The sequence below is a fragment of the Copadichromis virginalis genome, linkage group LG3, assembly GCF_057382275.1.
Source record: "Copadichromis virginalis isolate Kocher_CV1m ecotype Utaka linkage group LG3, C_Virginalis_male_GT1.1, whole genome shotgun sequence".
Lineage (NCBI taxonomy): Eukaryota > Metazoa > Chordata > Actinopteri > Cichliformes > Cichlidae > Copadichromis > Copadichromis virginalis.
The window spans coordinates 56338845-56360220 of record NC_140620.1 but is presented as its reverse complement, the minus strand read 5'-3'; the positions used below and the strand labels follow the sequence as shown (position 1 = coordinate 56360220).

The following is a 21376-nucleotide window of genomic DNA, read 5'->3' as shown; positions in this document are numbered from 1 at the left end:
CATAAGCCCTGGTAGAGCTTGATGAAAAAAAGAGAAATTGTGCAAATGCTCCACAAAAGTTATCCAACGTATCATTCAGAATCAGAATCACAGTAAAAGGTTGTAGTTTTAGTTTAATGTATGTCAGTGAAGAAAATTATTGCTGTACCCAGTGGGCTAAACCTCCTTTCAAGCTCATCCCCAGGCCTGGTTCCAGAGTGGGACCCTGGTATCCCTGTTCCTGGATCCTTTGATATTTACGTAGAGGGTCATGTGAAAAAGTCTTCTTTTGTTTTGTTTTTTTTTGACAAAGTTGCCTTGAGAGACCCCACAAAAAGCCCCTAGTAGCACTTGGACACACCTCTACCACACTAAGGTGGCGATTTACAGAGGATACTTTTTTCTTTTTGTTAATGTTTTTAAAAAGCAAAATGAATGCAGACATTTTTTTGTTTAATATGTTTATTTTGATTAAATTTATGTGATAACAATAAAAAACATATACTGATTTGAGCACATGAGGGACGCTGGTCATTAACCAGTTAATGACAGAAACTTAGGCTTGGTTAAATTTACTGGTTTGACCTGTCTACCAGTGAAATGGATCTTAATTACCACTGGAAAAACTCATCAACACTGTTTTTATGCAAGTTTGCTGACACACATCTTCCAATGTTCATGCAAGTATGTGTGTGAATTTGTGCTAAGAGCATGCGCTAGAGACATGGACAAAAGCACAGCCATGAATACTCATGCAATGAAGCTCCTGGTTCACAGTTTTTGTGCTGATGTTAAGAGCAGAAGAAGTTATTAAGTCAGCAGAGCATTAGCTATTTCTCATCCACTATGTCCCTCTGTACTCAGCAACATCACTCTACAACTTTACGTGGTCTGCCACTTGGTCCTTAAAAGCTTTCACTTTGCATCAATGCTGCTTACAATTGATGATGGAATATCCGGGAGGGAAGAAATTTCACAAACTGACTTGCTATTATAGTGGCACGCTCGAGTTCAGTGAGCTCTTTAGTACCAAACATTCTTTCACATTCTTTTGTTGCAATGGAATTTACAAAACACCTTAATTCAAAGATAAAGAGGTGTGGCACTTTTGTCCATATAGTGAACTTTTGGACATCCCTGCAAGTTTAAGTGTGTAAAGGTTCACTGAGCAGTGTCCAGGCATGACACAAAGCAGCACAAACTTCTATCATGTGTCTTTCCTGTTGTTTTTTCCAGAAAGAAAGAATTGGGGGGAAAGGCAGGAGGGGTTTTGTTTTTGCTAATGGAGAGAAAAAACAAAGCAAAGCTTTCCCTCAGGGCATAGCAGCTCTGTGATGTCATATGGTTGCTATGTTTGCTGTGTGTAATCAGGGTGAGATCCTGTCATGTTTTGTTCAAAGGCAGACAAACAGACACGGTTCATTATTTGCACACGGGCTAATAACACACCCATGCTCACGTGACCCTACTGAAGAAAACAATCAGACGTCTCAAACTGGCTCTGCGTACCACAATACCGTGTCTTTCTTTTACTTTAAACTCTGTGGATTTTTCTGACTTTGTTTTATAAAAGTAATATAAAAGAGATTAATTATAAAAGTATAGAAGTGGCTGTCTAGATTTAGATTAAAACTTTACCCTCGTCTCTTAAACTAACTTGTGGAGTTCCCATTCTAATGGTGCATGCAGATTTGTCATTGAGCATAGAGCATACATTTTGAAGTTAGGAAGACTTTGTGTTGCATCCACCACCAGTTTGGATGATTTTGTTTTTTTGTTTTTTTTATGCGCCCTAATTTCATTGCTGGGTTGTTCACAGGTTGTGAATCAGCTGATTGGTGGGTGTGTTGCATGTGACTGATGTGTATTTTCCCAGTGAGGTGGTTTTTTTAAAGTTAATTCCCCTACTTTGTTTTCTCCACATTTCTTGTATTTCTAGGGTGTAGCATTTAATAAAGTGGATGCCTAACAGGTTTCTGATATGTTGTTTTAGATCTCTGAAAAATGCAAATTCATTCACTATCATCCAAAGTTTCCACGGTTGTTTATTTTGGCCTTTTGTGGAGCTGTTACTAACTGAGGTTAAGTTATTTTTAAATAAATAGCCAAGGGATAACAAGGCAATATCTTCTGCCTCTTTCACTGTGAGCAATAAAATTCTAGTATAAAATTCATTTGTTTTTCATATCTTTGTTTTGTTTACTATACAGTCCTATGTCTGTTGAATTAAACCTATACACTATATATTCATTTGGCTTGCTTTTAAAAACTGATAATTAAGGAAGAGGCGCTGGTGAGCCTTCTTGACCAGCTTGGAGCAGTTGGTCGTCCAGGTGAGATCCTCGGAGATGTGGACTCCCAGGAACTTGAAGCTGCTCACACGCTCCACAGCCGTCCCCTTAATGTGGATGGGTGGATGTGGGTCAGCATTCCTCCTGTAGTCCACGATGAGCTCCTTGGTCTTCTCGGTGTTAAGCAGCAGGTTGTTACTGTCGCACCACTCAGCCAGACGATCCACCTCCTCCCTGTAGGCGGCCTCATCGTTGTCACTGATGAGGCCAATCACCGTGGTGTCATCTGCAAACTTAATGATGGTGTTGGAACCATCAGCAGGTCTGCAGTCGTGGGTGAAGAGGGAGTAGAGGAAAGGGATCATCACACAGCCTTGTGGTACACCGGTGTTCATTGTGATGGTAGATGAGCAGTGGTTATCCAGCCGGACATGTTGGGGGCGGTTGGTCAGGAAGTCCAGTAACCATTTGCAGATGAGGGAACTGATGCCCAGATCTGTCAGTTTCCTGATGAGTTGTGAGGGGTGGATTGTATTGAATGCTGAACTGAAGTCTATAAACAGCATTCTGGCGTAGGTGTTGTTGTTGTCCAGGTGTGAGAGGACAGAGTGCATTGCGATGGAGACTGCATCCTCTGTGCTCCTGTTCTGGCGGTATGCGAATTGGTGGGGGTCCAGGGTGGGGGGGAGACAGGATTTGAAGTGTGCTAGGACCAGTCGCTCTAAGCACTTAGTGATGATGGGGGTGAGTGCTACTGGGCGGTAATCATTGAGGCAAGATGGGTTGGAGTTTTTGGGTATCGGGACGATGGAGGTGGATTTGAAGCAGGCCGGTACCACAGCGTGGGCCAAGGACAGATTGAATATGTCTGTGAGCACTCCTGCAAGCTCCCCAGAACACGCTCTGAGAACACGCCCGGGGATGCCATCAGGGCCTGCAGCCTTGTGGACATTGATCCTGCTCAGCACCGCTCCTACATCGGTGGGGGAGAGAGTCAGAGGTTGGTGGTCTGGCGTCACATCTGCTTTGGTTGTGGTTGTGGGGTTCCCTCGCTCAAAACGAGCATAAAAGTTGTTGAGCTCGTTGAGGAAGGAGACATCAGAGGATGCGGGGGAGGGTTTGGTGGTCCTGTAGTTTGTGATGGTCTGGAGTCCTTGCCACATGCGTCGGGGGTTGGAGTTGGAGAAGTGTTCTTCTACCTTCTTTTTGTAATGGTGTTTGGCTTTTTTGATGCCCTTCTTTAGATTAGCCCTGGCTGTACTGTAGGCGTGTGCATCTCCTGACCTAAAGGCAGTGTTGCGGGCCTTCAGGAGGAGACGAACATCCCGGTTCATCCAAGGCTTCTGGTTGGGGTACATGGTGATCCGTTTCTGGGTGGTGACACTGTCTGTGGTTTCGGAGATGTAATCCAGTACAGATGAGGCGTACTGGTCCAGGTCTGTGTGGGTGAACATATTCCAGTCTGTGTTTTTAAATCTGTCCTGGAGCACTGCGTCTGTCCCCTCTGGCCACACTTTAATTGTCCTCACAGCAGGTTTCACACGTTGGATGAGTGGTGAATACCGAGGTGTGAGGAACAGGGAGAGATGGTCCGATTGTCCAATGTGGGGGAGGGGTGTGGCTTTGTAGGCTCCAGCCAGGTTGGAATACACATGGTCTAAAGTCTTGTCTCCTCTGGTGTGGCAGGAGACATGTTGGTGGAATCTGGGGAGGACTGTCTTTAAGTTGGTGTGGTTGAAGTCGCCAGCAACAATAAAAGCAGCCTCGGGGTGTTTATTCTGGTGTTTGTTAATGGCTGCAGAAAGTTCTTTCATGGCCAACCTAGCATTAGCGTCGGGGGGGATATACACGGCAGTGAGTATGATCGAAGTGAGTTCTCTGGGGAGATAATAAGGTCTGCATTTGACCATTAAAAACTCCGCATTAGGTGAGCAGTGACTCTCAGTAGTAGTGGAGTTCATGCACCAAGCATTGTTAATATAAATGCACAAACCTCCACCTCTGGTCTTGCCGGAGTCATCTGCTAGCCTGTCGGCTCGGTGTGTGTGGCGTCCTGCTAACTCGATAGCATTTTGTTCCTCTCTCTCTTTTTCCAGTATGTGGCTGTGAGCTGGCCCAGGGAGGATTCTTTGTGCGGCAGGGTGACTACATCTGTACTCTGGACTACCAGCGGCTGTATGGAACTCGCTGCTTCAGCTGCCAGGACTTCATCGAAGGGGAGGTCGTGTCCGCGCTGGGCAAGACCTACCACCCACGCTGCTTTGTTTGCACCTCATGCAAGTAAGAAATTAGCATGTGGAGCAGAATGCAAATAACAGATTTCATTTTTTACTTTGGTATTTCCTAAAACTAGCAAGTGGGAGAAACATGGCTTTGAGAGCAGCTTATTCATTAAGCACATAAAGTCGCTGCCATTAATATACTGTGACCTTCTAAGCACCACTAAGCCATGTGTCAATAAATCGGGCCTGCGGCACTTAAAAAAGGAACTTTGCAGTTCTGCTGACTTTCATGACATTAACAGAAAATTGACAAAAGCAACCAAATTTTTGAGACTTTGCAACTGAGATGTGTTTTTGAAAGCATACAATAACGTGAAAAGGTGTCCTGCACATTCTGGTGCATCATCAGAGGCCTTGACTTAACATAAGCAAAGTCATTTGACCAGAACAGTTTATATAAAAATGGTGCTTTAAAAACATTCAATCAAATACTTCTTAAGGATTTGTTGTTTTAAGCGTTGGATGTAGGTGACAAGTGGATAATGAGTTAGCGCTTAAGTCAAAGGCAGTGACGAACTAGGTTTTGCTAGGTTTAGTATAAGGATTTGTGGTGATTAAACTTTAAGACGCTTAAGATTGCATGAACTGCAATGAGTGTCCTTCCAAGCATTTCAGTGCATGTGTATGTCCCTCTCCCCAAGTAGGGGCCAAGTCAGTCTAGGGGAACAAAGATTGTTTTTTAGCAAAAACATGAGAATAGTTCAACCAAATGACTAAAGAATCTGTAATGTTGTGAATAGCAAGCGCAGATGTGGAGTTTGCTAAGGAAGAGATGGATGGACATATGTTTATATACAGACAGGTTTTTTCTTAGTTTTCAAACCCAAAACAAATACAAAGTGATAAAGAGTGAAGACCGTCAGCCTTTAATGTGACGAATTATTAATGTACTCAGCACAATACAGTATGCAGTAACAAGACTGTTTAACATATTTCTTTCTTCAGTGTTGCAGTTTTAAGTTATTTAATTGCTTCTTAGCTTTCAGTAGATTAAAGGTTCTACAATATCTTCTAATTTGACAGGGACAAGTGCTCATTTCTTAGTGGCGATGAGTGAATACAACCGGTAGTTTCTTTTTGCTAGCATATAAAGGATTGGTTTGATAGCAGTCGCTGGGTTGACCAATATGCAGAACAAGAGGAAAGTCCAAGTAACTCGTTGAAAATCTAAGACGTAGAACTGTAAGTTTACTTCCCATTTGGGAAGGTCTCTTGGTGTCATTTCTAAACATCTGTAAATTCTGATCTTTGGCTCAATTCATTTCAACTGGTTACAAATACAAGTTATTTGTATATGTCCACACTTTGCCAAAAATCTAGAAGAAAACCCAAAACTGTTTCCTGAAATGAGAGGAAATTGGTTAGGGTGTTCAGGAACAACCCAAGGCTCAAGCCTGCCAAGAACTGGAAACTTTAAAAAAAATTGAACCATTCAGAGAAATCATTAAAAGCTCCAAATTGCCATGACATTCATGCACATGATGAATATATGACACACATATTTAGGTCAGTCCCACCCTTTTGAAGACACTTACCTTTTTACATACTCTTAAGGTAAGAGGACCTTTTTCCCCATTATGTTGGTAATGGGGAAAACCACAACCAATACAGCCTTCGTTCTCACAATATCATACAATTGATTGTCCCAAAAATCAGAACAGAATTGGGGGAAAAGGCTTTTAAAACGCTGCCCCTGCTTCCTGGAATAATCTGCAGAAGGAAATGAAATGATCAGAATTGGTTACCTTGGGAGAGTTGAAGTCTGTCTTAAAGGAACGAGAGAATAACTCTTTTACTCAGTGTGATAGTTTTTAATGTACTCTTAATTTGATCTGTTATTGTATATTTTACACATGTTGGTATGGGATATTGTATTTGTTTTAAATGTTATATACTTACGTGGTAAATGTATTTTGACTTTTGTTGCCATGATGCCAGGTCTCTCTTGGAAATGAGATTTTTAATCTCAATGAGATTTTTTTTTTACCTGGATAAAAAAAGGACTAATAAAAAATTAATAAATGTTTAGCCCTACAAATCCACCGTACCCACAGGTCAACTACTTTTAAATCTTATTTACTGGAGAAATATTGTGTTTCAGAATTCCACTCTCCCATTATAAAGAGAACTCAAAATCGATCTTTACAGATGGAGACATCTCATAAGTATGTTTCGCACATCTCTCTTGGTGTCATTCACAAGCACATAAAGCTATAATAGACATACGTGTATAAATATAGGACACACGTGTCACTGCACACCAAACAGTTGCACTCACCTTTTTCAATCTACGTGCATGCGTCTCCTGTATAGTGTGTCTGTGTGAGAGTGTTGTTTTCCAGGCCCTGAAAGGTAATGGAAGCCTCTCGCAGGCAGGAATTTTAAGTGTGTGGTCAGTCAGTGCAGCCACTTTGCCCATTCCCACAGCTAGTGTAAAGTGTCTTTTGAGCTGGGGGTGGGTTTTCTGTGTGTGTGTGTGTGTGTGTGTGTGTGTGTGTGTGTGTGTGTGTGTGTGTGTGTGTGTGTGTGTGTGTGTGTGTGTTCATCCGATCATACTTTGGTCATCCCGTTGCTGAACCTGAGATCAGAATGTTCCAGTGTGGTATTTGGAGTTCCCTTACAACAAATGGTGCCTTTGTGATAGTAAATCACACGGGCCTTTTGTGAGCAATATAAAAATGAGGCTAATAGGACAAGTGCTGCTTGAAATGAGACATCATATTGTGATTAGTATATTTTTCGTATGTATGTCACAGTGAAAGGCAGTTATTTAGTAATCGAGCTGTTTTTCATTTTGCTGTCTGGATTTTCTTTATGTGTCTGTGTCTCTCCACATGCAACGGTTTAAAAGTTTAATGTGGGCAGCTAAGTGTTTATATTGGAGTTTTTCCAAGGTGAGTGTGAACAGGAGGTGCAGCTAATGTTAAAATAATGTCCTGCAGTCTGGTATTGTAAGCAGGTAGTCTTTGCATCTTGTAAATAAAACTCACAAAATGCTACTCTCCTGTTCAAACATATAATGATGAGTAAAAAAAAGCATTGCTGGTGTGGATGAATGGCAGTTAAAATTACATATGAGTCAAAACCATTTACAAATAGTGTCACTAAAATAGTGTATTTTAGACAGTAACCTGCTACCAATAAAATGATAAAATGATATTTGTGTAATATTTTAACATAAACATGGTAATATGATGACATTAATGCAGTAATAAACCAATAGCAATGAGGGAAAATGGGTTGATGGGTTTCAGATTTTATGCTTCCATCAACCTAATACCAAGAATTAAACTGTAAGCAAGACTTACAAAAACTCACAATGTCAGGTTTGAAGACATAACTTTTTGTCTATTTATGCATGAGTCATCTTTAATCTCAGCCATTCACAGTCTGCCAGGATGTCTTCCTCCCTCAGTAGCTGGCTGTGTCAGTGTGACAGCAGCTCCTAATATCACATTTCAGAGCTGTAGGAAGCTGCACGTGGCAGAAAGTCAGAGCCCAGCTCTGCCAAGGATCCATCATTCCTTCTGCATTTGACTCGATGACGACGGCAGCTGTTTGTGAAGCAGACTGCACAAACAGCCAGCAGACATTAACATTGTTTCATTGTCATTGCAATAACTCTTTAGCTGTATAATGGCATTTGTCTTTGGCTTGTAAGTGAAGCCAGTGTCCGTGTTGCACCTCTTTCATTTCCTACTAGATATTACAAACAAGAAAAAGTAGAAATTTAAAGATTTGAACATGAGATGTCAAAACAAAGATCTCCATCCAAAACCAATGCACTGACAGCCCACTGTTACAGGTTTTGGGCTTCTGGTGTCTTTCCAGCACATGCTTAAACATGACTGCAGGGATTTATCCACATTCAGACACATCAGCATTAGTGGGATTCAAGGCTGTCGTTTAGGTGATAAGTCCTGGTACTCAGTCACTGTTCCACTTTATCCCGTAGGTGTTGGATAGTGCTCCTAAAAAGAACCCAAGTACACTTCAGCTTAAGGTCATGAACAGATATCCCGTCATTCTCCTTCAGGATGTTTAGGTAGACAGCAGAATTTAATTTAATTCTATTTATGCAGCACCAAATCACAACAACATGCACCTCAAAGTGCTTTATATTGCAAGATAGTCCCCACAATAATACATACAGAAAAAAAGCCAACAGTCATATCAGCCCCTATGGACGAGCACTTTGGCGACAGTGAGAAGGAAAAACTCCCTTTTAACAGGAAGAAACCTCCGGCAGAACCAGGCTCAGGGAGGGGCGGGGCCAATATGCTGCGACCGGTTGGGGTGAGAGAAAGAAGACAGAACAAAAGACATGCTGTGGAAGAGAGACAGAGATTAATAACAAGTGTGATTAAATGCAGAGAGGTCTAAAATTCATGAATTCATGGTTCCATTTATCACAACAAGTCTTTCAGGTCCTGAGGCAGCAAAACAGCTGCCAGACCATCACACTACTAGCACCATATTTTACTGTTGGAATGATGTTCCTTTCCTGAAATGCTGTTACTTTTACACCAGATGTAATGGGACACACACTTTCCAAAAAGTTTAACTTTTGTCTCGTCATTTGAGTATTTTCCCAGAAGTCTTGGGGATCATCGAGATGCTTTCTGGCAAAACTGCGACGAGCTTTTAGGTTCCTTTTGCTCAGCAGTGGTTTTCGTCTTGGAGCCATTTTTGCCCAGTCTCTTTCCTATGGTGGAGTCATGAACACTGACCTTAACTGAGGAAAGTGAGGCCTGCAGTTCTTTGGATGCTGTTCTGGGGTCGCGTCCTTTTGGATGAGTCGTCACTGCACTCCTGGGAACGTTCACCATTGTTCCATGTTTTCGCCATTTGTAGATAATGGAGTCCCACAGCTTTAGAAATGGCTTTATAACCTTTTCCAGCCTGAGAGATCGCAATTATTTTGTTTCTCATTTGTTCTTAAATTCCCTTGGATTACTGCATGATGACTGGGATTTGAGGATCTCCACTGTGTCAGGCAGAACCTGTTTAAGTAAATAGTGGCAAAGAAAATACAGCAGGTTTTTAGAGACTTAAGTCTCTAAATATATGCGTTAACGACTGAACCTGATGTAAATAACCAATAAAAATATCCAACAACAGCTGACAAGCTTAATATATAAACAATTCTTTTGAAAGATTTAGGTTTTCCTTTTAATGGCTATTAAACCAGTTTTACATCAGTCTTCAGGGGATTGCATTTAGTCATAATAGCAGAGAAGAGTAAATAAATACATTAAGTTATATCAGAACATGTAACAATAATTAGTTACATATTTTGAGTAGTAGGCTTAGAGCTTGGGCTTATGACCTCAGCATTTCTAACTTTCTAGAGCGCTCTCTGGCATTTCTTGTGAAAGATATGATGACAGATCCTCCTTACAGGTGAAAGTCATCAGCATAAAAATACTTTCAGGGGTTGGAGGATATTACTGATTGGTCTGTAGGGCCTTCTGAGGAGCCTTTTATGCACCCTGATGGACCAAATTTCATTTCAGAGTAGAACAAACTGTAATGTATCTGTCAAACCCCTCTGATCATCTACTGTTTTTCTCTTTGTTTGTAGACAGCCATTTCCAGCCGGTGACCGAGTGACATTTAATGGGAAAGAGTGTATCTGCCAAAAGTGTACCCAGCCTCTTCCCGCCAACAGCCCTGCACCCATACAGGCTGTCCACAGTCAGTGCTTTTCTCCTCTGTTTGCCTGTTTGAAAGCATAACTCATGCCATAAGTAAACTTCGGATTGTTTGTTCCTTCACTTAAATTGGCACTTTCCTAAATTGTGTTTTCCTCATAGAAAACAAAATGTCCAAAGTTTCTTTTGCCCTTCAACTCAGTTAAATCAAAGAACTTTTCCACTAAAAGAAAGCAAACTCTAGTGTTTGAATTTGACCTAGTCTTTGTTATTTTGTTCTCTGTACAGACTGCTGTGGCTGTGGAAAGGAATTTAAGAATGAACAGTCACTCGTGGCACTGGACAAGCACTGGCACCTGGGCTGCTTCAAGTGTAAAGTCTGCAACAAGGTGCTCAATGCCGAGTACATCAGCAAGTACGTCTGGCTGAATATACTTTCATTATCATAATACTTCATTAATGCTGTTATTTAGATTTAATCTAGATGCTTGCGCCTGTCTCTAACCTGCTTGTTTGTCTTGTGTCATTTTTACAGGGACGGGATCCCCTACTGTGAAATGGACTACCACGCCATGTTTGGCATCCAGTGTGAGAGCTGTAAGAAGTACATTACAGGGAAAGTCCTTGAGGTACAGCACTGCTGGCTTCCATTAAGAACAAAACCTTTTTTGGCTGTTAGCATGTAGCATGTGGTTCAACTTACTTGTTGTCTACTCTATATGAACATGCACAGGGAGAAGAATAATGGAATTACAGTAAATATAAATGCACAAAAGGAATAACTGTTGAAAACACTGAATAATCTGAATCGATAATCCCACTTAATCCAAGAATGTTGGTTCAGTTTATTCAGTGTTTGGTTTACACAGTAGTTAAATCATCAGTAAGGTGGTATTTCTAGGACAGCTATAGGAAGTTAAACCTCAGACTTGGCCATTCCTTCTCTTGGCCAACCATACAGCACTGATGTGCTGATAACCTTCATTTTTTAAAATCAGATTGCTTGCAGTATTTTTTCCTACTTTGTTCAAACGCTTCTTGTCTAATTCTCAGTGACCCGACAATTAATTTATTAAATAAGCTTCTAGTTGACAGTACAACTTAATCACAACTGCCATCTAAATGAGTGATATCAGTGTTTGTATGCCAGTGTGAACTGGAGGATATGATTCTGCAGGTCATTGTAGTGATGTTTCTGTTGGGTAGTTCTGTCATAGGGCACATATTTAAGATAAAGTTCAGTATGAGACAGTGAACCTGTACACAAGCTAAAGAATTATTAATAGAAAGTCATCATTAAATGGCTTACTTAGACTGGTTTTCAATTCAGATCAGTTTAACTCATTCATCCATCCATCTTCTTCCGCTTATCCGGGGCCAGGTCGCAGGGGCAGCATCCTCCCTCTTCCCGGCCACTTCCTCCAGCTTGTCTGGGGGAACACCAAGGCGTTCCCAGGCCAGCCAAGAGATATTATCTCTCCAGTGTGTCCTTGATCTGCCTCCTCACCTCAACTGAGCCAGTTGAGGTGAGGAGGCAGATCAAGCAGCGGCTCTACTCTGAGCCCCTCCCAAATGGCTGAACTCCTCATAGGGAGAGGCCAGTCACCCTTTGGAGGAAGCTCATTTACCCGCAGAATTCAGTGCATTTCAGTTCACTTTTATTTAAACAACAGTTGCCTCATGATGCTTTATTGTGCGTTTTATAATATAAAAGAGAGAAACCCCCAGCAGTCCATCGACGCCCTATAAGCTTAAAACAGAGTGGGTAAGTATGTGATCGGAGACAGAGAAAGAGGCTACAGAAAAACACAGCGAGTTGCATTTTACATGTTTCTCATGCTCATATTTCCACTTAATTGATTCCAGGACTGACCTCATTTCCCCAAAGAGACCATTAAAAATTCATCATATTTGCAAATGCAAATACATTACCTCTTGTCATGGGGGTTTACAGTAACACCACATACCTTAAAACAGCCAAAGGTATTTTGTGTGTTAGTTTTCTTGTAATTGCTGGTGTTTACTGAGCATACAATTTACTGAGCATATAGTTGTTAAGGGTGCGTCTCTTTCCAGGAAACATATACTTAATATCCAGGTTGAACTGCACGTAGTCTAAAGTGAAGTGCTGCTTTTGTGGTTCCATAACAAGCTTCATAACTCCAGCAAAAACAAACACCCATATCAGAATAAAATGTTTGCCAAAGCTTAGACTTCTGATTGTTGCATGAAAACTACAGGGAGTTGAATCTCCGGGGTGATATGATGTAACACAAGTTAATGACATTGCAACAGCAGATGCAGATGGTGCGTGCGTTGATAAGTGCTGAAGGAATGATCCCCATTCTGGAAGAAGGAACACGGCAATAACAAATAAAAGAATAGTGGCAGAGAATCACGCAGCCAGGATCTGCTCTGTTGTTGAATATTCAGTGCAGTCTGACTGAGTCTCATGTTTTAGAAATGGAGCTATAGCACAGATTGCACACTGTCACCTGCCTCTCACCTCAGTGTCCTCAAATGATCACTTTCTTTGACTGAAACCATTGGTTCATCTTCATCGGTGAGCGTGATGACGCAGTGCATGTTTTAAAGTGTGTCATCAGATATGTGGGACAGAACAATGGCATTTGTGATCCTTATTTTAACACCTTTGCTAGAGTTAGCAGCATGAGGTGGAATTGCAAATAAAGTTATAAATGTCCATAGGATCTACCATAGAAAGACAACTTCAGCTAGCTAATAGTTAGCTGGGCTATTACTGTCTTATCATCAACATTCAGGGTTGAATGATGATGCTGTCTCATGCTAGCTGTGCAAGGCTGCACTTTGAAATAGTAACTGAAAGACTGTTCTTTCAAAATGCCGTGACATTTGGTTGAGATCAAAGAGCACACAGAGGTCATACTGCACTGAGTCAGTAACTGCAGATAGCAGCAATGGAATTGAAGCTATGTTTATTGTTGCCCGGTGTTCCTTTTGCCATGGCATTTATTTCTCATCCAAGATGTTAGTCAGTCAGTCACTTTGTCAGTGAAACAGTGAGAGTAGACACTGTGATGTGTAACTGGAAATACTGGGAATAGTAAAACAAAAAGATGAAGAAGAACCAAGAACCTAAAAGAAGTCTAGATGCCTTTGAGTCAAGCACTTGAAACATATGTAACCAGGATGGCAGACATATTGTCTTGTATTCTGCATCTTTAGCCGATGCAGGAATATGAAAGGACATGAAATGAAGAAACATTTTGGATGAGCAGCCCAAGGTAGTTCAGCTCATTTGACTTAAGCACTTGCCATGACCTGGATGATTAAGAACCTACACAAACATTATTGAAAGGTTTAAACTTACTGAGCTGAGGGAAAACAATATGTAACACCCAAACTATACCTGATGAGATTAAGTATTTCTGCTGTCAGCCAAGCATCTGTGCTACTGATCATTGCCTAATTTGCTTCATTGGCTTTTTTATTTCTGTCACTGTTCATACTGACTATTAAGTTCAGTGTTAGTTTGAAACACCTTCAACATCAGAAACAAGGCTTCAGTATTTTTTAACCATTTGGTTTCAGTGTTCAAGATCACTTTGTGGTGCAGTGGAGATATGAATGTCACTTTTTAATAAGGTTCTGTATTTGAATGAATGAGTAGATGAGAAGTGCTTGTATTCTAAAGCACTTTGAGTGGTCGGTAAGACTGGGATGTCAGTCCATTTACTTTAAAGTTGAATATATTCTGAGGTAAACTTTTGATTTCAGTATCAGATGACGCAGCATTCGTGCCAGTACTTTTCTCTTACAGTATTTTGAGCTGTAAAATCATGAGCTGCATATAGATCCCATTGCTGTTGTGTTCTAATAACTTGTGATGCAACACAGAGCTTGATGTATGTGCAATCAACTGGATTGCAGACCATAGACCATGTTTGTGTGTCTGTGTGTTCATACTGCCACAAATTTATTCCAGCCTTCTAAATGAATCACATTCCTCACCTGACTGGTTCCTGGAATTGCGAGATGAGCAAATGGAGAGAGCATTAGAGGTAGGATAATTTTGAGAAAACATATGGACTGTAGGTAGCAAAGATATAAAAAGCAGCTCTCCCATTATCTAAAGCCATACTCTGCATGAGATTCAGCCACAAACTTCAACCCTGGCTGACCAGCTACAGCCTCATTCCTAAGTAAAAATCAAATTAGGCTCTTTCAGTCTCAACTTCCCTCCAAACCATTCCTGAGCCCCCCTCTTCTTCCTTGATATGCCAGTCCTGCAGGATCCTGAATACGATCATTCTCCTCCCTGTGCTGAGAAAGGAAGGATTTGATAGCAGTTCTATCTCCTTTCCGCCTCTCTCATACTTTCCATGTTTGAATTTCAATCCTGTTCCAGCCTTTTATCTTCTTAGTTCTTTGAGTTCCTATGTCAGCTTCCTCTTTTCTCTCAGTTTCAGTTCAAATATGAACTTCTGGCATAGCATCTGCACCGTCTACCAGTTTTTAAACAGATGGCCTTTTGTTTTTCTGTCAGTAACACCTAGACTTGGAGTCTTCTTGCTTTTTTTAAGTACATTTCTGTGCCTGGTTGCCTCCTCTTTCCATCTGCTGTCCATTTGGTTGAGACAAGCATTAAGCAGGGTGTTAGCCAAGAAATATGATGTTGACATCCTGTTTTCTGGTATCCTACCCTATTAGAATGACGCAGCAAAGTGGAGGAGCCTCAGAGGTGTTGTACGTAATCAAACTGCTGTTACAGCAAGATGAAATCTCTTTGCATGGAGAGCAAAAGAATGACTCAATTGCAATAAACCACCTTGTTTTGTTTATTACTGAGTCCATAAATCACACGTGTTTTAGGACAAGAAAAACTGCCAAGAATGAGACAATTCTGCTCACTTTCAGTAATGGTGGTTTTTGTTGCCATGAAAAAAGACAGAATAAGGATCTGGTATTAAGAAAATCACCCAAAAGACTGTGGAACTTAAGAGAATGGGATGCTTTTTAAGGTTTGCTAGTTTGAATCCATGAAACAGCTTGAAAAATCTGTCAAGAAAAGGAAAACTCCCTCTGAGTTCCTGCTGAGGAAGCCACTGACCAAATGTAATATTTGCTCTTAAGGATGGAAGTAGAAAGCAGACAACTTACCCAAACGATTCAATGCACACAGTGTCAGCATCAGTCAAATCAGCTTCCACAGCCAAAAATGAACCCAGACAGTCCCCAACACTTGACCAGGTCACATATAGACTAGCAGTTTCACAAGTCAAGAAAACAATCCACACTATGCCTCAAAATCAATATCACAGACTCATTCATCCTCACTGTGACAACTCCCTCCCATCACACCGCTTTGTGGATTCTGACAAGCTCTGGAGATAACATGTTGCCTCCATACTAAACACACAAGGAGCTCCATGCTTAACACACAGGCCATCATACACAGTGCTTATGGGGAAAACGTATTGGGTGAATTTGTATAAATACAGGATTAAGCCGAATGTCATGAATGTATTTTAAATCCTTTTTGTCAAAAGGACTTTATGTGTTACTCCTGCAGTGCTCTGTCTGAATGGCAATGTCTCCACCTTGTGGCTAAATGATAAAACAACCTAAGTTTTGTAGTCTAAGTTTCCCTTTGTCCCTCATTTAGCTTTAGCTCAGCAACACTCCTGAAACTCAATGTTCATTTTGCAACTAATTTATGAGGTAATTATGCATTTTCTAAGAGAGCTTATGTATATAAACATAGATGCTAACACAGAGGTCTTTCAATGAATGTGTTAGGCATAGGGAATAAATCACATCGTTCATTGAATGAAAAGAACATTTAAACTGCAGGCTTGAAAGCATACTGGTTGCCATCTGAAAGCAATGTATTGATTCCTCGTCTGCTTTGTTAGAAGGTGTCTTTTTGGTCTGCATTTCTTAGGAGACATTATAAATTGTAACTGCTGCAGTGTGCTAATGTGTTTTCATTCTTCAACAGGCTGGCGAGAAGCATTACCACCCCACATGTGCACGCTGTGTCCGGTGTGAGCAGATGTTTGCAGAGGGAGAGGAAATGTACCTGCAAGGTAGAAGCAGCCTTCATATCTCTTATTATAGCTCCTACCTGTCAGGATAGGCAGTGTAGTTTTTCCTGCCTAACCACAGAGGATCCAGTGCTAAAACTCATGATCTATTATTAGACTAAAGCACATTACTTTCTATTCTTAGGCAATAAGAGCTAATTGTCTAGTCGCGACATCACTTTTTGGTTCACCACGTTCTCTTTTCTCTTTTACTCTGTTTCATAAACCCAGTGTGTGTTGGTGAATAAATCAGGCACATGTGTGCTTGAGTCACATTAGTTTAGTAACAGAGATTCTGTCAGCTGCTGCTGTGATTAACACAAGGCAGACAGTAAATTAATTCAATTATTTCTGATTTAAAAAGCATAAAACATGTCACTCCAGTTTATGAAGTAATGAGTTATGCATATGTGCTTCTCAGCCACAATACTAGCCTATTATTGTGAAGGCTCTGCTTGTGAGACGGGATTTGTTGGGGTGTCCTATGATGTCAGGTACCAAGTTATTGGCAGCAGATCGTTTGGGTCTGAGGGTTTTAGCCTGCAGCCACCATGGATCTGGCTGTTCTCATGCAAAGTCCTGCTGTGACTCATCAGGGCATTTTATAGTCGTGACATACTGTATGATTTAAATCAATCAAATAGTTCATTAAACTAAACCATTTTTGTAATATTTGACCCACTTTCAACAACATGAAAGTGCAAATGGTGCTGTCTGTCTCTGTGTCTTCAGGATCGTCTATCTGGCATCCTCCATGCAGACAAGCAGCCAAGCAGGAGGAGAAGAGTAAGGTGGGTGGTAAAGGCAGTCCTGACAGATATATATATATGTGTGTAAATATCTGACAGAAGAGATAAAGCTCTGATACTCCCTTGTCATGAATTCCTCAGAAGTTAAAAAGGAAGAGTTTGAAAAACCTCTGAATATAGCACAGTCAGTGGATGAGTTTAGCTGCTTTTAATACAGAAAGTGGAATATCACAATGAGCCCAAAAAACAGTTTCAAAAACTGAATTTTTCATAGTTGCAGGAAATTATAATGGAGGTCTCCACCCTTCTTGTGTACATGAAATGAGCAGGAGAAAAATTTGGGTCTGTGTTAGACAGTCACTGAGGTTTCTTTCGAGTTCTTAACATGAACTGCTGAACTGCAGTTTCAGGAGCTTTTTGCCTTTTTTTTAATCCCTACAAGCTACGCAGTTCACAGTTCAATCTTTATTACAAATATTTGTTAAAAGGTTCTTTTTTGTTTTTAAAGTTTTTTTTTTTTCCCTAAATAGACCCAATACCTAAAGTAGAGGTACCAACACATCCCAGCGTCCACTGCAATAGTTACTGAAATAAAAAACAACAACATTAATAATTTAGAACATTTTTGCAACTCATCTGGCATTTTTTCATTTAGCTTTCTAAACTTGAACATTTCATAATTTGTTTCATTGTAAATAAAAATGTTCATCAGTAAGAACATTCCTATGAATATTTTCATGTCATTCCTTTTGTTGTTGCTGGTCCCTTTCAGTCATTAAAGTGGTACAACAATTTATACAGACTATAGAGTAATAACAGACACAAAAATGTCACCAACAACAATGCATAACAAGAATCACCATCAAAAGAAAACTGTGTGAAGCTGAAGTTAAATAAAGAAAAATGTAATTGAGTCAGTAAAAAAAAAAAAGGTTCTGGTTTGAGCATTGCATCAGCCATTGTCTGCCCTTCCTCCATCTCCCTTCCTCATTCCTCATCGTCACCCCTCTCCTTCCCAGAAGCAGGTCCGGATACAGCTCAATGATGGCCTCGAGGAGAAGGTCGGTGCTCCTGTACGTCCCCGCAACCAAAACCCCACTCAGTTCCCCTCGCCTAACAACCATCTGCTGCATGGGTTGTTTAGAACTCACAACTTAGTGCTGCATTTTCTTCATGCTGAGAAGCAGTCACAGCAACACAAAGTGTTAAAGTTACATGTGTTACTTACTCTGGTGCTATGCAGAGCTGACATATGTGACTAAAGAAGCTGAGGATCTGTCTGCGCATGTACCCAGAATGGTCCCCTGGGCAGTTATGATTAGGATTGATGTGGCAGTGTGAGTGTTGCCATCCATAGAGGGCAACACTCACACAGCTTGGCCAGACAGAGTGGATGCTTCTGTCTTGTTTCAGCGTGCTAAAAATATCAAACACAACTGTTACGATTCTCCAAATATTTAATTTGCCGTATGATGGAAAGTTCACTCTCTCTCATTCAACTTGTGACTTAAACATCATCGGTACTGATCCCAGTACAGCTTCACTAATACAGGCACTGCGCTCTCTGTGTTAAGTAGGTATTTGCTGTTTGAATTTTTGAGGAATTAAAATGTGTTCTTGTATTGTTTGTGTTAAACAAAATGCCCCTGTAATAACAGAAAAATTTAGTTATGCAGAAGTGGAATTAAAAAGGGAGATGAGAAGATTTAGATTCTCTAGCAAACTCACCTCAAACTGTCTTTTTATATAAATAAAATTGATAGAACCTTTAGAAGTGATACTTAGCATATTTCTGAACTTTTTACTTTTTACTCCTGCTTTGAGTTTTTATGCTAAGCTAGGCTAACCGGCTGAGTCTGAAGTGTGATCATAACATCAACGCTAACTGTTACAATTTACGTACACTCGTGTATGATACGGCTTAACCAGGTTGATTGTCATGAAAACAGTGTTGGAGAATTACAGTTCACCATTTGTCTGCTAAATATTCAGCATTGGGTTAACATTACTGTCGTCCTTCTCCATGGTTTAGTTCCCTCTTGTTGCCATCTTCTAGATATTGTGTCTAACACATATTATCTTTTCAGTTATACTTTCAAGTGTGTTTTTTAAGTTTGAGTGTTTGCAATATTTATATAAAGCCATTGGGACTGTTAAGGCATGAACAATAATGCAGCAATACGGTAAACGCCATGTACATCAAACAAACGAACAAAATGTTCCCCAAAGGTAGTTTAAGGAGGAGCTTATTTCCATCTGTTTACAAATTACAAGCAACTTGAAGAGTAACAGTTAGTCAACGGTATAATGACACGACAGTGTCCCCTAGTGGTCATGGAAATTATGACGGGCACAAAGCAGGACTAACATGATGTAATTCTACAGATGTTATGGTTTCTCTTGGAGAGTAGTCTTATCTTGGATCTGATTGGCTGTTGGATGGATTTAAAGAAGACTTGAGAAAAGTATAACAGGAATGAATAGTAATCCCTGTTTTCTGCTTGTCCATGTCCACAGCTGGGCATAACTCTAACCTTAAAGGAGCACAGTTTTTGTAGAGAGGTGATCTGGATGGATGGGCGAGTTGACATATAATTGGACTTTGACTTTAATTCTGTTTTTTATTATTACAATGTTAAGGTTTAAAGCTGTACTTTTTAAAACATGACTGTGATACGACTGTGGTCTAGCTTGACTTATTTCACTGTGAATGCAAAACTTTTGGGGTTTGAGTTTAAGAGGACACTTCTCTGGGAAGACGATTGTTTTTACTATTTTTTATCAATAATGATGAAAAAACGTGCAGCAGTTGAAGCAGCCATTCAGGATAAGACGTTTATAGGATTTTCTGTGTTGTTACATTACTACCCTAAAGAAAAGAAAGGGCAGCTTTGAATAATAAAAAAATGTATATGATATACGTATACATATGGGTATCGGTCTGATACTGACGTAAATTACTGGATCGGATATCGGAGAGAAATAAAAAATGTAATCCGATCCATTAAATATCAAAAAAGCACCTCACAAAACTTGCGACATGGCGTAACTCTGCTCATAACCGTAGCACGTGGCAGCAGTGTGCGTCACGTGATAGAGCAGCTGTGCGTATTTGTAGCCTCGCTAACAATCCGGCATTTCATCTCCGAGGAAGTTATCCCAGAGAGAAGTAAAGCAAATGTGTAAGTTCATCTCTGAATGTTTATAAAGAATTCCAGCGTTAAGCTTAACAACGATATATGGAGCGACTGCCTCTCTCCCTCCCTCTCCTGCTGCTACTTCAATCATGAAACTGATTAATGATCAGCTGATCGGCTTTTCTGTCGCGAGTCCGTCTCTCTTGTTTGTGTGCTTCTCGCCAGAAAGAGGAAACCAGCGGCTGAACAACAGCAGCACGTTTAAGCTTGATAATCTGTTGTTAGAATTTATTTAATATTACTTTCTACACCAGGATCCTTTTCTACGTAGCTGACGGCTGGTAACTGTGCAGGGGCGGATCTAGCAAAGTTTAGCCAGGGGGGCCGATAGGGCATGAACAAGGAAAAGGGGGCAAAGACATACTTTTCTTTCTTATTCTCATTTAAAATGTCTAGCTTTTAATAAATAATTATCCGAATCTTACACCCAAAGATTTAATCTGATGTAAAATGTATAGAAGTCCATTACTGTATATAGTAACTATTAAGTCTAATATACCCTAGTAAGCTATAGTACATAGAAATATGTTGAATCTATTTAATTATTCTTCAAAAATAATTGATTTCTGTGCATTTTTTTTCACACTGCATCAAATTAAAGTTGATTACGTCAATTAAGCATCATGAGGTGGAGGGTGGGGGATGGTTCCCTATTTTGGGGGGGGGGGGTTTAGAACCCTATTCGTTAGGTTGCTTACTCTTTAAAATACCAGAATAGGGAGGATGGTGCAGGTTTAAGTTTATTAGATTGATCAGTGTTGCTGAACTATGAAATATTTTGGGTGCAGTGTATTTTTTGCATACAGGTATAACAGAATAGCTTTAGTGGGGGGTTTTTTGTTTGTTTTTTTTACTTGAGTATGAACTTATATAAAAAGCAGCAAGATATTAAAAAAACAGTTTTATTGATTAAAAAACACACTATATCGGATTCATATCGGTATCTGCAGATATCCCAATTTATGATATCGGTATCGGACATAAAAAAGTGGCATCGTGCCATCTCTAATAATATCTTACTACGCATGAGTTTGAATGGATGGCAGTAATTACATGAATGCCACCTTTCTTAACCTGTCATAATTCAGTGTGTTTAAAACTGCTGTGTGTGTGTGTGTGTGTGTGTGTGTGTGTGTGTGTGTGTGTGTGTGTGTGT

At 40.3% G+C, this 21376-nt stretch overlaps 1 protein-coding gene across 12 annotated transcripts in view; it reads left to right on the top strand.

Moving 5' to 3' along the window:
* Positions 1-21376, top strand: part of ablim2 (actin binding LIM protein family, member 2) — a 98339-nt gene that overhangs the window by 41822 nt on the left and 35141 nt on the right. For 5 of the 12 annotated variants that reach the window (XM_085451766.1, XM_085451772.1, XM_085451775.1 and 2 more), the window contains exons 3-9: positions 4367-4550; positions 10137-10249; positions 10495-10621; positions 10742-10835; positions 16190-16277; positions 17007-17065; positions 18043-18096. In XM_085451766.1, the coding sequence (XP_085307892.1) occupies positions 4367-4550; positions 10137-10249; positions 10495-10621; positions 10742-10835; positions 16190-16277; positions 17007-17065; positions 18043-18096 (719 nt within the window). The remainder of the gene's footprint in view (positions 1-4366; positions 4551-10136; positions 10250-10494; positions 10622-10741; positions 10836-16189; positions 16278-17006; positions 17066-18042; positions 18097-21376) is intronic. The other 7 variants (XM_085451777.1, XM_085451773.1, XM_085451771.1 and 4 more) reach the window with 6 other exon arrangements.